The sequence below is a fragment of the Thamnophis elegans genome, chromosome 9, assembly GCF_009769535.1.
Source record: "Thamnophis elegans isolate rThaEle1 chromosome 9, rThaEle1.pri, whole genome shotgun sequence".
In the NCBI taxonomy this organism is placed as follows: domain Eukaryota; kingdom Metazoa; phylum Chordata; class Lepidosauria; order Squamata; family Colubridae; genus Thamnophis; species Thamnophis elegans.
This window is the reverse complement of record NC_045549.1, coordinates 60,895,426-60,909,979: the sequence shown is the minus strand read 5'-3', so window position 1 is coordinate 60,909,979 and position 14,554 is coordinate 60,895,426. Positions and strand designations below refer to the sequence as shown.

The window sequence follows — 14,554 nt, the reverse complement described above, 5'->3', positions numbered from 1 at the left end:
TATCTCCTTTGCTTTAGCATGCAAATATCGTTATTATGCTATTATGTAAATGAATACATTTATAATGTTGGTTCTTTCTGGTGCAATGAAATGATAACCTAATCAATAAATAGGAGATAGGAGATATAAATGCTTTAAAAGGAAAACATAAAGCATTACAGGTATCAACATAGACTTTTTAGAAGGAAAGATGAATGAAGAGAAACTGATGTTTATGTTAATATTTAGCTTTTTAAAAAACTTAGGAGTCAATACGATAGCATTATTTAAGTATTTTAAGATTATTATTCAAAATGTCAAAACATGTATTCTAAAATGTAGGGCATGTAATAACAGATTCAAATTATAGAAAGACAATTCTGATTAATTTTTTTAGGAAAACAACAATAGCAAAATATATATTAAGAGTGACACCAATTCAACAATAAAATATGTTATCTACCGTGTTTCCCTGAAAATAAAACATGCCCTGCTAATAAGCCCAATCGGGCTTTTCAGAGCATGCGCCATAATAAGCCCTCCTCTGAAAATAAGCCCGCCCCAACTATTTAAGCGCACATGCAACCGGTCCCTGCCATTACCAGTGTACCACCTACCGGTACAGCTTGTGGGGCAAAAAGAGGGCTCGCCGCAAAAACAGCGGTAGGCAAAGTAAAGTGCTTCCATCCCCAGCCCTTCCCTCCTGTGCAAAAAGAGCCCACCGCAAAAATAGTGGCAGGCCAGCAATGCGATCACCACCTCCCGCCTGTTCCTTCTCGTTCCTTCTGATCCCCAATTCCAGTAGACATTGTAACATATTTTGCAACAATAATTTTTCAGTAATTCATCTGGGGAAAAAAGAGAAAGGAATAACCAAACTACTGGAAGACTTTAATGCATAGTCTAGAAAGTTGTGTTGGCCAAGTTGGTTTATTTTGCATGGCAATTTATTTTCATGCCAAATTGACACATTTTATTACAGTTTTAAAAAATTAATAAGCAGAAATAAACAGAGTGGGGGTTGTAAAGAAAAGTTTTTGGTAGCCGATATTGCCAATATTGCAGTCTTGAAGGCAATAAAAATAATAGAGAAGAGAAATAAGCACTGAGAGAATTAAACTACAGGTTTTTCAAATAATGAAATAACTTATTTTCTTGTCAATATTGTAAATACTCAATGCTGTTACAAGGTCAATGCTATGAAGTTCTGCAATCTATAATAACAACTATAATAAAGCACAAAAGCATCAGTTCAAAAATATTTTAAAGGATTTCACATTTGTCACATTTGTCATTTGTTTGGATTCAGAGGTGCTTGTACTTAGTAGTAGCATCTAGAAGAGGAATAGGATGAATAGACTTTCTACCTTTTACCCCAGAATAATTCATTCAGCACTCAAACACAATTTGTGAACTGAAAAAATAGGAAAACTTGTTTTCATTTTATGGGTTTTTAGTAAAGAGGCAGGAATAAAAACAAGCTACTTCCCACCTAATATTTTAAGTTCTTATGCTGACTTTCCTGAACTTGTCTATTTTACAATCATAAAACTAACATAGTTACTTATTTTAACTATGTTTGTCCTTCTTTGAACATAAATTATTATATAACTAAGACTAAGTTATATAATATGCCAGTATATTCCAATATATTTTAAATCCTGGTCATAGTTTTTTCTCAATATCATGAGGAAAATAGAGCCGAGGTGGCGCAGTGGCTAGGGTGCAGTACTGCAGGCCACTTCAGCTGACTGTTATCTGCAGTTCAGCGGTTCTAATCTCACCGGCTCAAGGTTGACTCAGCCTTCCATCCTTCCGAGGTGGGTGAAATGAGGACCCAGACTGTGGGGGCGATATGCTGACTCTGTAAACCGCTTAGAGAGGGCTGAAAGCCCTATGAAGCGGTATATAAGTCTAACTACTATTGCTATTGCTAAATACTTCTCAAACATTCAAACAGCTAATTGAATAGGATTGGCTCAGGTGCATATGACTTTGGTGCTGGGGTCATATTTTTTCAAGGGAGGAAAAAAAACTGACAAATTCATATTATATGGTAGATATCTTCTAAACATGAAATCCTTAAATTTGTATACTGAGAAATACATATTTAGGTTGTATCAAGCATTTTTGCTACAAAGTGTGATTTCACTATGTTTTCGACTAATGATTTAAACCATAACTATTCTGTGCCTTTAGCACTTGACGTCATCATAATTGTGTTCTGTTTGACATTTTGTTGTAAGGTTCTAATCAAGCACTGTTAATTACCCTGACCTTTATTGAGAAACAAGCACAAATGTAGTCCTTCCAGGAAATGTTTGACCTTGTTTACTTTCAGCTTCTTTCTTAGGCCAGTGGAGATGATCAGAGAGAATTCACTACACTTGTTTTGATACAAAGAGGTAGGGGAAGAGTGAGTTGATGAAGTAGTAGAAATAATTTGGTAAAATGACTTTTAAATGCCAGATTTTTAGGTGAAACTAACCATGGTCAAACATCTGTCTTGAATTTTAAGAAAATGGATAAATAATAAGTACAATCATTTGGCAGAAGAAACTGCCATGTGATTGTAATATTATCAAGAGGTATGTGACTTCCTTAAAAAGGAGATTTTAAAGATTTTATATGACTACCCAACTTACAAATTTCATGAAGAGACTTAGTTTAATATCCTTTATTCTCCTAGGCGCTGCTTGGAGTGTCCAAGCATGGGTTAACTTCAGCTTGCTGCCCAAGGACTGAGTTCAAATCTTTGTGTAGCCACGCCTCCTGTTCCCCACAGAGGCTCAGTTTTAAAAACTCAGTCGCCCTAAAAGGATGCAGTTGGGGAGTTCCAGTCCTTGAACAGCAAATTGGACTCTCCAAGTATATAGTGTTAGGATTCTTTAAAAAAATTCACTGGATGAAAGTTCACTCCTAATTGAAGAGTGGAACAGGTGCTCAGAGAGCGGCTGTCTTCTGTGACCACCGCAGTTGAGGCACCACCGGGAGGCTCGTCAGTAGCTGCTGAGAAGCTCTGGGGGCAGGTAGGCAGGTAGGGATCCCTCCAAGCTCACTGTCGGTGGTCTAAATTTAGAATGGTGGCTCTACTGAGCTCTCCGAACTGCCGGCAGCTCCCAGATGCACTCTGTAGCTCGTGGTGGCCATTTTGGACAGGAAAAAAAGTGGCGCGCTTTATTCTCAAGCCGTTAGCTTTGCCGCAACCTGTTTTCCACAGCAGATTGCCACTGGGAGGGCTTCTTAATTTGGGATCTCGCTCTGGGTCTCCAGGCAGGTCTCCCCTCCCCAGGAAGACTGTTGAGAGCAGCTGCAAGGAGTTTGGCTTTCTCGGGCCATTCCTTGCTTTATCACTGCACAGGGACTTCCATTCTGGTGCCAAAATATTGCTGACTGTTACTGATCGCTGCAAGGCCCAGTTTTTCTCAGAACCTGGACTGAATTAAAGAGGCATACTTCCAGAACTATTGCATTACTGGCATTATCACATCTAAAGCTCTGACAGAGAAAGAAGTGTGCCATGGCCAACAGGAACGTGTCTGAAGCCAGGGATCAAGCTGAACCTCCTGCTAACAAACGCAGAAGGCCTAACCCTGCTGCTAAGGAGGACAGTGCAGGCTGCCCTGCAAAAGGGAAACAGCTCCAAGCCAAGAAAGTCTCAAAAGCTGCAGAAATGTTGGCTGAAAGAAGACAGAAGGCTCTGAAAAGACAAGTTTCAAAAGGCAGTTAGTGCCCAGGCACAAACTGTGCAAGCCAGGGAACCACCTCCACCACCAGTTTCTACAGACATTCCCTTGGTGGAGACTCCACGGGAGGGCTCTCCATCTCTGGCAGATGAAGGGGAATTTGGATTTTTTCCCAACCCTTCCAGGGCTTCCCCCAGGTCTCCTATTTCCTCTCTGGAGGAAGTAGACATGGAAGAGGCTTGATCTCTAATGAGAGAGGAGGCTCCTCCCACTAGCCCTAATTCTGTGGAGGCTCCTGAGTTATCCCAAGCAATGCAGGAGGTGGTGCAACGGGCAATATCACAGGGGATTGCTAATGGCATCCAACAACTGGGTTTATCCTTGCCCCACCTGAGCAAAGCCAAAGCCAGAAGGCGGAACACTGGAGTTCTCCCTCAACTCTCCGGGGCCTCCCCTCCTGCTTCCTCAGTGGTCAGCGAGGTGTCTGATGAGGAGGAGGGTGGACAGGATGCCCCTGATCTGTCAGAGGATGAGAATCTGGCCCCCAACGCCCCCGCGTTCTCTGGCTTATTTAAGCCTACAATGTTCAAGGCCATTCTGATCAAGGCTAGGGCTTCGTCCATTCAAATGGGACTTCCCGCTCAATCTGATAAGAATACCACTGATCAGGGTAACAAGGAGACTATAGGACTAGGGGATCCAGGCGCAGGCCTCTTTAAGGAGATCACTCCTCCTCAGGAGTTGGTTCCAGTGCCACAGCTGTTCCTGTACATCATCCAGTGACAATGGGTTCAACCTGGGTCATTGGACAATCCTAGTGGGGTGGATAAGAAGCTCTACTTGGTAGAGACCGCCATGGAGGAGCTCTTGAAGCTTCCGCAAGTGGATGATCCCATAGTGGCACTGACTTCCAACTCGGCCCTCCCAGCTGACATATTGGAAGGTCTGAAAGTGGAAGAAAAAAAGGTGGAGAAGGCCTGTCATAAAACTCATATGGCCACTGTGTGGGCCATGAAGACCTCCTGGTCATTCTCTAGGCACTGCAGGAGTGTCCAACCCCACCCTGGGGTTTTTCTTGTGTGGGTGCAGGACTTAGCACCTATAAGACATGGACTTTTCCATACAGCAACCTTTGGATCAGATACCTTCATTTTTAAAACTGAGCCTCTGCGGGGAACAGGAGGCGTGGCTATACAAAGATTTGAACTCAGTCCTTGGGCAGCAAGCTGAAGTTAACCCATGCTTGGACACTCCAAGCAGCCCCTAGAGAATGACCATTCAGGTACGCCAATGGTCATTTTAATTTCAACCCTTGTTCCTTCTCAGTTTAATAGGTTCATTCCAAATGGCACATTTTGGATATCTATTAAATCAGGTGTGTCAAACTTGCAGCCTGGGGGCTGGATGGGTCATATGTTAGCCATGCCCACCTCCAGTTTATCAAAAAGGGGGGGAAGTTGTGATATATCATATAACAACAATGTGATGCCACGAGTTTAACACCCTTCTATTAAATAATTGTCATGTCTTTTATTACTCTTTTTACAAATAGGCCATTTGATACATAGGAATATTGGAAGATATGTTGCCAGTATTTTACTGGACTAAGGGTGTAATATATACAGTATACAAAGCATTCCATTGATTTATCAAATAAATAATGTCATAAGAATAAATATGGATCGCTTAAGACCACTTGATATTCACACGTGCATGTTGACTGTTGTTATTAGTAGCATTATTTTCTAAATCTTACAGCTATTCTGATTTTCTGCTCACACAAGAAGAAACTCTTTGGGAAATTTACAAGATTTAACACCAGCAGTATGGAAATTAAAAACCTCTAGAGGACAATTACAGTGTCAGAAAGAAAGTCTAGTGGCAAATTATCAACCTACTATCAATATCAACTATTGTTTCAGAACTTGATTTTCAGTTTCAGCAGAACAATTGGTTGTTTTATTGTCTCCCATACTGTCGTTTACATTATAGCCAAAGTAATAGAACGTGTGATCGTTGATCATTCAAATGAGAAGGAGGAGGAGGAGAGAGGGGACTGATGATGATGATGATGAAGAAGAAGAAGAAGAAAAAGAAGATGATGATGATGATGATGATGATGATGATGATGATGATGATGATGATGATACTGGGGCAACAGTAGAACTTATCACTGACCATACATAGTATTCAGAAGTTATGCAGTTATTGCTGTTTCAAACTGCTTGAAATCAATGTTCAAAAGTTTGACACTTAACATGCTTTATTATAGTTACACATCATAGATGAAATACAACATAGAAAATACAACAGTTTGTACACTCAAAAAACAGAGAAAGAGAATGTAAAAACATAACCATTCGATATTCATAGCTTACTATTCATAATAATAGCATTCATAACTATAGACTTCTATATAACCACTATACAGACTATTACAGCAGTTGTTGTAGAAGTTATTAAAACTGCCAGATACGATAATCAAGATGAAAATTAATTGACTGTTCATTGTAGACAAACCATAGAAGTTTCAGTAGAAGATAATATTTGTAGCTCAGAGATGAACTGTGAAGTTATTGTTGCTCTCTGAGCTTCATGGTTTGCTTGCAGATATTTCATTACCCAACTAGGTGGCTTCATTACTTCATGAAGTGGCTTACCTTCCCAGCATTGGTGAAGGTGTTGTTTTCTTCGTTATGTTGCATATGACTTCTGTTATTTCCTTTTTGGACTATTGGGTCTTTTGGTTTTCTTAAACTGTTTTAGTTGCTTGGTGTGTTACAGTGATGCTGTGTGGTTGTAATAGTTTTTTGGTTGTTTCTGCAATCTAGCAACTGACACCTAGGTAATCAGGGATTAACATCAGTTAAAACCAGTGGTGGGTTGCGGGCGTACAGGAGCCAGCCGTGTACCATTCCGTTCCGGTAGTCCAGAGGGCCCACCCGCCTGCCCGAGGTCCTTACCTGTGTTTTAAGGCTTCTGCGCTTCCGCGCACGTGCATGGCATGTACAGTGCCTGTGCAACGCTCCGCAGAGCCACTGGAGCATCGCAGAGCATCGCGGAGGCACTAAGATGTATGCGCATGTCCAAGAGTATACCACAGGTCCCGTTTCAATTTCCTAATCAAGGAACTATCAAGGAAAGCAATTTCCCAATCAAGGAACTATCAAGGAATAATGAGTAGGACAAAGAATAGTTAGCAGAGCTGTACTGCTGTACTGCTAACTATTCCTTGTAAAGTTAACAGTTAGCCACTGTAAATAAACAGGGACAATTTCTTAGTTCGCTAGTACTTGATCTTATCTATTCAGGTAATAAAATGCCTGCAAGAAACAAACAATCTCCATCAAGGACTCTGTGAGTCATACAAGATTTCACAGAATCTTTGGCTAGATTTTTAAATAACTGATCAGATAAAAGATAATATATAAGAATTTATATATAGGATTGCTAAGGATCAAATGTCAGTTCAGCTGACATTTAAATTTAAGATTTTAGGATATTTAGCTGGCTTAAGCCATTTAACTGATTTACAGCTCAGATTCTGCAAAAGCTAAGGAAAATAACTTTGATGGAGCTATGAAGAAGCTAAGAAAAAGGGACTAAAACAAGTCAGAAAAAGTTCATAATAGATAACAGCAAGAAGCAACTCAAGCAGAATCCTCCCTAATTCACTGAACTGTAAAAAGGATGATATACAGCAAAACAAGACCTGTAAGATTCTGTTGTTCTAGTCAGTCTTAATAAAAGCAGTTTAGCTTTCCTGCAAAATTGGTTTCATGGTCTGGTCTATCTAGTAAGGCTTACAAGTTCACTGTGGTTTCAATTATGTTCAATTTGAGTTTTCATATCCAGAATATTTCCTCAGTTCTGCCTTGCTTTGTTGTGACCTAAAACCAGTGGTGGGTTGCAGGTGGTACGCCCTGGTACGGGCGTACAGGAGCCAGCCATGTACCGGTACGGTACGGTAGTCCAGAGGGCCCACCCACCTGCCCGAGGTCCTTATCTGTGTTTTAAGGCTTCTGCGCTTCCGCGCACGCGCATGGCATGTACAATGCCTGTGCACCACTCCGCAGAGCTGCTGGAGCATCGCAGAGCACCGCGGAGACACTAAGATGTATGCGCATGTCCATGAGTATACCACAGGGCTCGTTCCAACCGTACCAGTTGGAACGGGATTTGAAACCCACCAATGATTAAAACCTACAGTTAGGAGAGTATCCATAAGATAGAAGCTCACTCTATACTCCCGATATCAGAAGAAGAAGAATTATTCATTAGTTAGTAAGGCCTAGTTAATTGCAGTAATATCCAACCTTAATCTATAATTGAAGATCTGTCTCCCCCTGTATAATCTCTGGCTAATTAAATTACAGCGCCACATTTAGGTTACCTGAATCAGCTTTCTCAAAAAACTAAGTCTAACATCAATTATGCTGTGATTCCCCAATGTGCCAGATTATCTTGTTTATCTTTTTGTAACATTAATAATTTTAGTTAAAAAGTATTTTCAGGTCATGGTTATTACAAAAGAAAGCGAAGACTCTCTTTCCCCTCATAAAACTACCTGGGGTCTATGATTGAAAAAAACTTTATTATCCCATAAAATATAATTGTGTTTATTCATACCTTAAGGCTACAATGTTCCACTTGATTTGCAGAGTATTAGAGAATGTATGTAAAATAAATAGTAGTGAAATAAAGATTCATCCTTACTCTACCCTGATCTTAATTGCTATCACATTTGATAGATGATCTGTTATGTTGCATCTTATTCTTAACCACTATTGACATGTAAATTTATAGATGAGAGAAAGCAGACTGTAATCTATCAAGGTCATAAGTTTCTGCCATAGGTCTTCCTTAGAAATTGAGTCAATATCTTGCCTGAAGGTTTAAAACACTGCTGAATGGATCATGTGGTATATTTTTCTATCAGATAATACAGTCCTTTATTGTAAGACCAGCTCTAAATCCTCCTGTTGTTCTCCAAATCCAACCAATCTAATATCTCCAGTAAAAATGCCTGCATATATGTTACTGCTTGTGCTTAAAAGACTGATTGGATATTATTTAGTGATTTATCTTGCTTGCACTTATTAAAGAAAAACCACATCTTTTAGAAGCGAAACTAATATAGAGAAGAATAATTCACCTTTCAGAATTGGTATGGATCAAATTTGGGGGAATTGATTACCTCTTAGTGCCTTCCAGCTTCAGCTGACTAATCATCTATCTCTGAAATCAAAGAATGGTGTCAGATAGCAGGCATTCAGTATCCATTTCAGAACATGAAGAATGAAATTATTCTCTTTGTTTTTGAAAGGAAAGTAACTTTTTGGAAGCAGGTATTTCGCTTCTCCTGCTGCACTACGATTCAGAACTTTATGGATCCTTTCTTTCCTGCAAATAAATGAAAAAAAGCATGGATGGTTTTCTTTACCCTGAAAATCATAGTCACCTGAAAATAACCCAAAATATTTCCTTATCAATTTAATACAGTAAAATTGCTAACTTCCGTAAGGAAAAGAAGACAAAGGTTTCACAGGAAAAAGAAATGGATTCATTATTATCTTAAAACAATTACAATATTTTCTTATTTTCTTTTCTTTTCCTCATTCCTCCCCTTTTGGTTGAGATAAGTTCTTGTTACTTTCTGTCATTTGGTGTCCCATTTTTCAGGATGGTTTTCATATCTGTTTTTTTTTCTTTTTAAGCATAATTGTTACTACAATACAAGCAACAGGAGGAGGGAGGGAGGGAAGGAAGGAAGGAAGGAAGGAAGGAAGGAAGGAAGGAAGGAAGGAAGGACGGAAGGAATGAAGATGTAATTTAAAATGTGTAAAATGCCAGGGATTGGTCTAATAGATCTGTGTTATAATTGTTCACAAAGTCCTGATACACTTATATACCAAATTAATAAATATTTGTTCCATTACATGCTGATTCCTGAATCATAACTGACAGGGATCGCAATACTTTGCTTTAAATAGGATGCTTTGCAAATAATGCCCACCAGGTTTTCAACAACTTTCCTGTTGAAGATCTGTAACAGTGTTTCTTGATAAGTTGAAACGCTTTGATATAATTTGGGTGCATTAAGTCTTGTTCCATTTGCTCTACAGGTAATCCAGAAAAGCATTGCTGAAAAGTGATAGTTTATCACATTAGAGCATGCACATTTGAAGGCACCTCTAATCTTGTCTATATATGTGTTGGTGGGATGGTGCTGTAGATGTATGGACCGAGTAGATAATAGGAATGTTGCAGAGTTTAGAATTTAGAATAACTTTATTGTCACTTGGAAAGTGCACTAATCAGCATACATTAAAATGAAATTTTGTTGCATACAGCTCTGAAAGGATCATTACCTCCAATATATACTAGATAAACATGACAGAATAAATAAATAAATAATGAACACAAAATTATGCATATACCCACAATATATTATATTACACAGAGAAACAACACAGTCTAATCCAGATGTATACATGTACATGGCAAGAAAAACAAATCTTGTGAGTTTACCAGATGGATGGCATAGGGAACAAAGCTGTTATAGAATCAGGTAGTCCTGTTAGAAATACTTCGAAACCTCCTCCCAGAGGGGAGCAACAGAAACAGAGCTTAAAGTGAGTGTGTGGGGTCTCTAACAATGCTTTGAGCTGTAAGCATACAGCGCTTATAAGCAGTATCCTGAATGACAGAAAGTGAACTGGTTCCCACGTTATTAGCATTGTTGTCTTGTTTCTTGCTGATTGTGGGAATCTTCTTAAGATTGGGTAACTGTACCCAGGTATGGGATTGCTGCCTAATACATGAGAGAGCACAGCATCATTGTCTAGTACAGACTGTACCTTATTATTATTAATAATAATAATTAATGGCTTGAACTGTGATCCCTAGGTGACAACCAATAGTGTCTTTTTGTTCTGGATTTTTTTTCTTCACATTTTTTAAAAATGTGTCATCTATCCTTTAAGAATTCCTCCTTTGAAATCAATTTGGCTTTACTGATCTATCTATTGATCTTGTTGGATGGCTCTTTCAGTGTCCTGAATGCCTGGGTTAATTCCATCATAGGTAAGTAAGTAAAATCTTTATTACGGTCAAAGACCAGCAATACACATTAGTTTTTACACTATATTAAAAAATACTAACATTAAAATATAATTAAAAAGTATTGACATTAAAAGTGGATAATAACATAATGGTCCAAAGATTGTTAGAGGTATGTCCACATAATTGGTACAAGATGGTACTATACTTCTGTAGCCAATTTTTTTCTTATGGACATTGCAGCAGCACAAAACTTTGCCACTGAATACGTGGTAACCGGGTTAGTGTCCTGGAGGAGAAAGCCTAGATAAAAATTGTCTGCCCTCCCTGGCAATCTCTCCAATAAGGGGAGAATATGTGCAGACCTACAAGCTCTGCATAGCTCGCATCCCATCATAGGAACATTTCTTTGAAGTGGATCAGAACAAATTCTGCTATAGCACTGAGCCTGGTTCATGATGGTTTATGTGATCTGTTCTTGGTGATAGTGAGAATTGAAGTATCTGCATAGTAATTTGTGCATTTCCTGTGTAACATTTTGTTTATGATACACACACACACACACACACACACACACACACACACACATACTCGCCCACACACACATAATTTACATGCAGAAAAGAACTATATAATTGCAAAACTGTTGAAATTATCTTGAAATGCCCAATCATTTCTTTGTTGCCGCCAGAATTGTAGGAGGGCATACAATATAGAGACCTCTTGAAATAATCAATATACTTATTCTTTCCCTAGGTTTAGGTGATGCATTTCATTTTCCAGTTAAGCAAGGTTTTGTTTACCTCAAAGTATGTTTGCCACTAATACATTGGAACACTAAGAAAAGTGTCAAATCCTATTAAGGCTTACATCATAACTGAATGAAATACTAAACCCAAGTACAAATTAAAGGCTGCTAAAATGCTGCTGCTAACAATTATAATAGGGCTTGATTCTATTTCTCACTTCTTTTCAAAGGTCAGATTAATAAAGCTTCATGGCACATTAACATAAAGGTTGGACCTAACTGTCTATTTTCATTCTGCTTAAAGCTGATGTTTCTAGGGAGACTTTACAAGGGCTGGATGTATTTGTTCCTGACTAGCAATTTTAATCAGTAATGTTAAGGCCCTTTTAGAAAGGACTGACATCAAATTTGTCTTGCTTTTTTCATAAAGAACATACGATTCTTATCCTGGGTAGCGGCAGTAATTCATTGTCTGAAAACCTGAAATGGAATTGTATATGATATTTACATCTAAACACATTAAAATTTCTTAATAATATAAAAAATATTTTATTTCCTGAAATCTCTGCAACTTTAATATCATTTAATGATATAACCATGAAGCTTTTACATAATACATTTCAATTATTTTAAAAATAAATTTGCAAAAAATGTGAACAAATAACCTTATTATTAATATTAAAAAAGACAGAGTAATAATAATGTACAGAGGTTTTGCAGATGAAAAGCTTATTATTTTTATAGCAATGTAATTATATACATATCTTAGTTGAACATTTACTTACAGTGTCACTACATGACAACGTGAGAGCAAATGAATATCAGTTATAATCGTAAGTCATTAAAGGTAGCTTAGGTCATTTAAGGTATAATGAGAATGCTGTGACTATTTCTGACAGTAAGCTGTGAAAATAATCAGCTTTTCTGTGGTTAAGTATTTCATACATAAAATGTAGAAACTATTTTGTTCATTAAATGCGTAGAGAAATAAAAGTTTAAGAGTTTATATGAGATAGACATATTTTCTATTTATATTTGTGTCTATGTGAAAGAGCTAATTATGTAAAATGTTATTCCTAAAATACAAGGGAAAAATTATCAAATTTTAGTGGCAGGATTTTAGCCCATTCTGCCTCCCAGAAGTCTCCAATGTAGTTTTCTATTTGGAAACCAAAACTAAACTAAACCAGAAAACTAATTGTCTCCCTTTATAGCAACACAATCTCAAGTGCTGGACGGAAACCCATAGTATGTGAAAACATACAGCTTATGGGCCACAGATGTTAACTATAAATGTTTCAAAGTTAGATAGATAACACATTTATTCTTCTTCTTGATCTCTGGTATATTTGAAAGAAATTCAACATCTTAACTGGTGTTAGAACTACATTTTAGTTTTTCTCATGTATGGAGTTAACCAAATCATATAGAATTATTTGAACAGTCCTAAGGCTGGAAATTAATTAATTGTTTCCATATTCACCATATTCACCATATTGTACCTGATATTAGAGGCACTTATCCCCCCAAAAAACTTTATTCTTTGAAATAAATAGTTTCATAGCAAGAAAAAATATGGATAAACAATGTAATAGGTTATTTATTTACTTGATAGTGGTTATATTTTGATTAACTCCCATTTGTGGTACTATGGTAGTACAGAAATGAAGTGTCATAGATATAAATATAATCTCATAGCTTTAAAAAACAGTCAGGACTATCTCTTTGTATGACATATGTTAAAGGCGTTCTAATTAATACATACACTGATTTTCTCCTATTAAATTAGAATTTGTGTTCATATCAGCAAGGATAATTGCCCACTAAATTGGGCTACAAATTGGGAAAACCTATAAAAATAATATGTTGCTATCATAATTTTGATCCCTTGAGTTTTGTTTATGCAATTTGCAATATGAACTAATTGGCAGTTTGTTGGCCTTCTCTTTTTCCAAACAATAAATAATTCTTGCTATAGCTTATAATTAAGTCACCAAATACCTCAAAATGAAAGAGCTATTCATAACTATGCAAACTTAAATAACATTGGCAGAATTGGTACTCATCCATAGAATTTAAAGGTATATCAAAAAAGGAAAACTATTAAAATATCATTTTGTTATCTTCATATATTGTGGGCCTTCTATGATAAAAGAACAAAATGAACAAATTAATTCTGAATATGCTGTTTCAGTTGTATATTATCTACTTAATCTTTACAAATATGTCTGGAAATTCTTCACTCTAAGTTGATTCAGCTAATTGTGCCTGTCCATACTTGTAGGTGAATTACTTGCTTTTTGATAAATAGGAAGCAACAGGTAAAAGCCAGGGAAAATCCCATCAAAATTAGCATAAGCACGCTTTGGGATTCTCTGTGCATTGTCTTCATTTCTCTTTCTTTGTTCCCATGACTGCATCCCTCTAAGGCTCCTTCTGTTAAAGTACTGAAGTTTGCAGATATTACAACAGTCATTGGTCTATTCGAGAGAGTGACGTCTGCATATAAATAGGATTTTGAACAACTAAATTCAACAGTACAGTATCAACAGCAGAGTCCTTCAAGTTTTTGAGTTTTATAATCTCTCAGGATTTGAAATGGACAACTTTAGAATCCTCATCAAAAAGGCCCAACAAAGAATGTTCTTCCTGCATCAATTTAGGAAGTTTAGATTGTCCTTGCAGCTGTTGATACAGTTCTACAGAAGAATCATTGAGTCTGTCATGTGCACTTCTATAACGGTCTGATTTAGTTGAGCAGCTAAACAGGAGAGGTACAGACTCCAACATAGTTACAAAAACAAAAACAAAAAAGCGATTGCAATCAAGCTCCCTATATTGTGCAGGTCAGAATATCTGCAGACCCCTCACATCCTGGGCATCAACTGTTTCAACTCCTCCCTTTGGGAGACCACTATAGGGCATTCCATGCCTAAATAACTAGGATAGTTTTTTTCTGCCATGTCATCATTTTGCTGATTAGTCTTATGTCTAAGTATATTCATCCATGTTATACGTCTTTAGTAGTATTGCTATTATACTTCTCACCTTTTCTACTACCTCTTATTAGTATCATTAT

The 14,554-nt window shown here is 37.4% G+C and overlaps 1 protein-coding gene across 1 annotated transcript in view; it reads left to right on the top strand.

Moving 5' to 3' along the window:
* Positions 1 to 3,499: 3,499 nt before the first annotated feature.
* Positions 3,500 to 14,554, top strand: part of LOC116512952 (follistatin-related protein 5-like) — a 190,275-nt gene continuing 179,220 nt past the window's right edge. Inside the window, exon 1 of the mRNA XM_032223654.1 lies at positions 3,500 to 3,704. Coding sequence (XP_032079545.1) covers positions 3,500 to 3,704 — 205 coding nt within the window. The remainder of the gene's footprint in view (positions 3,705 to 14,554) is intronic.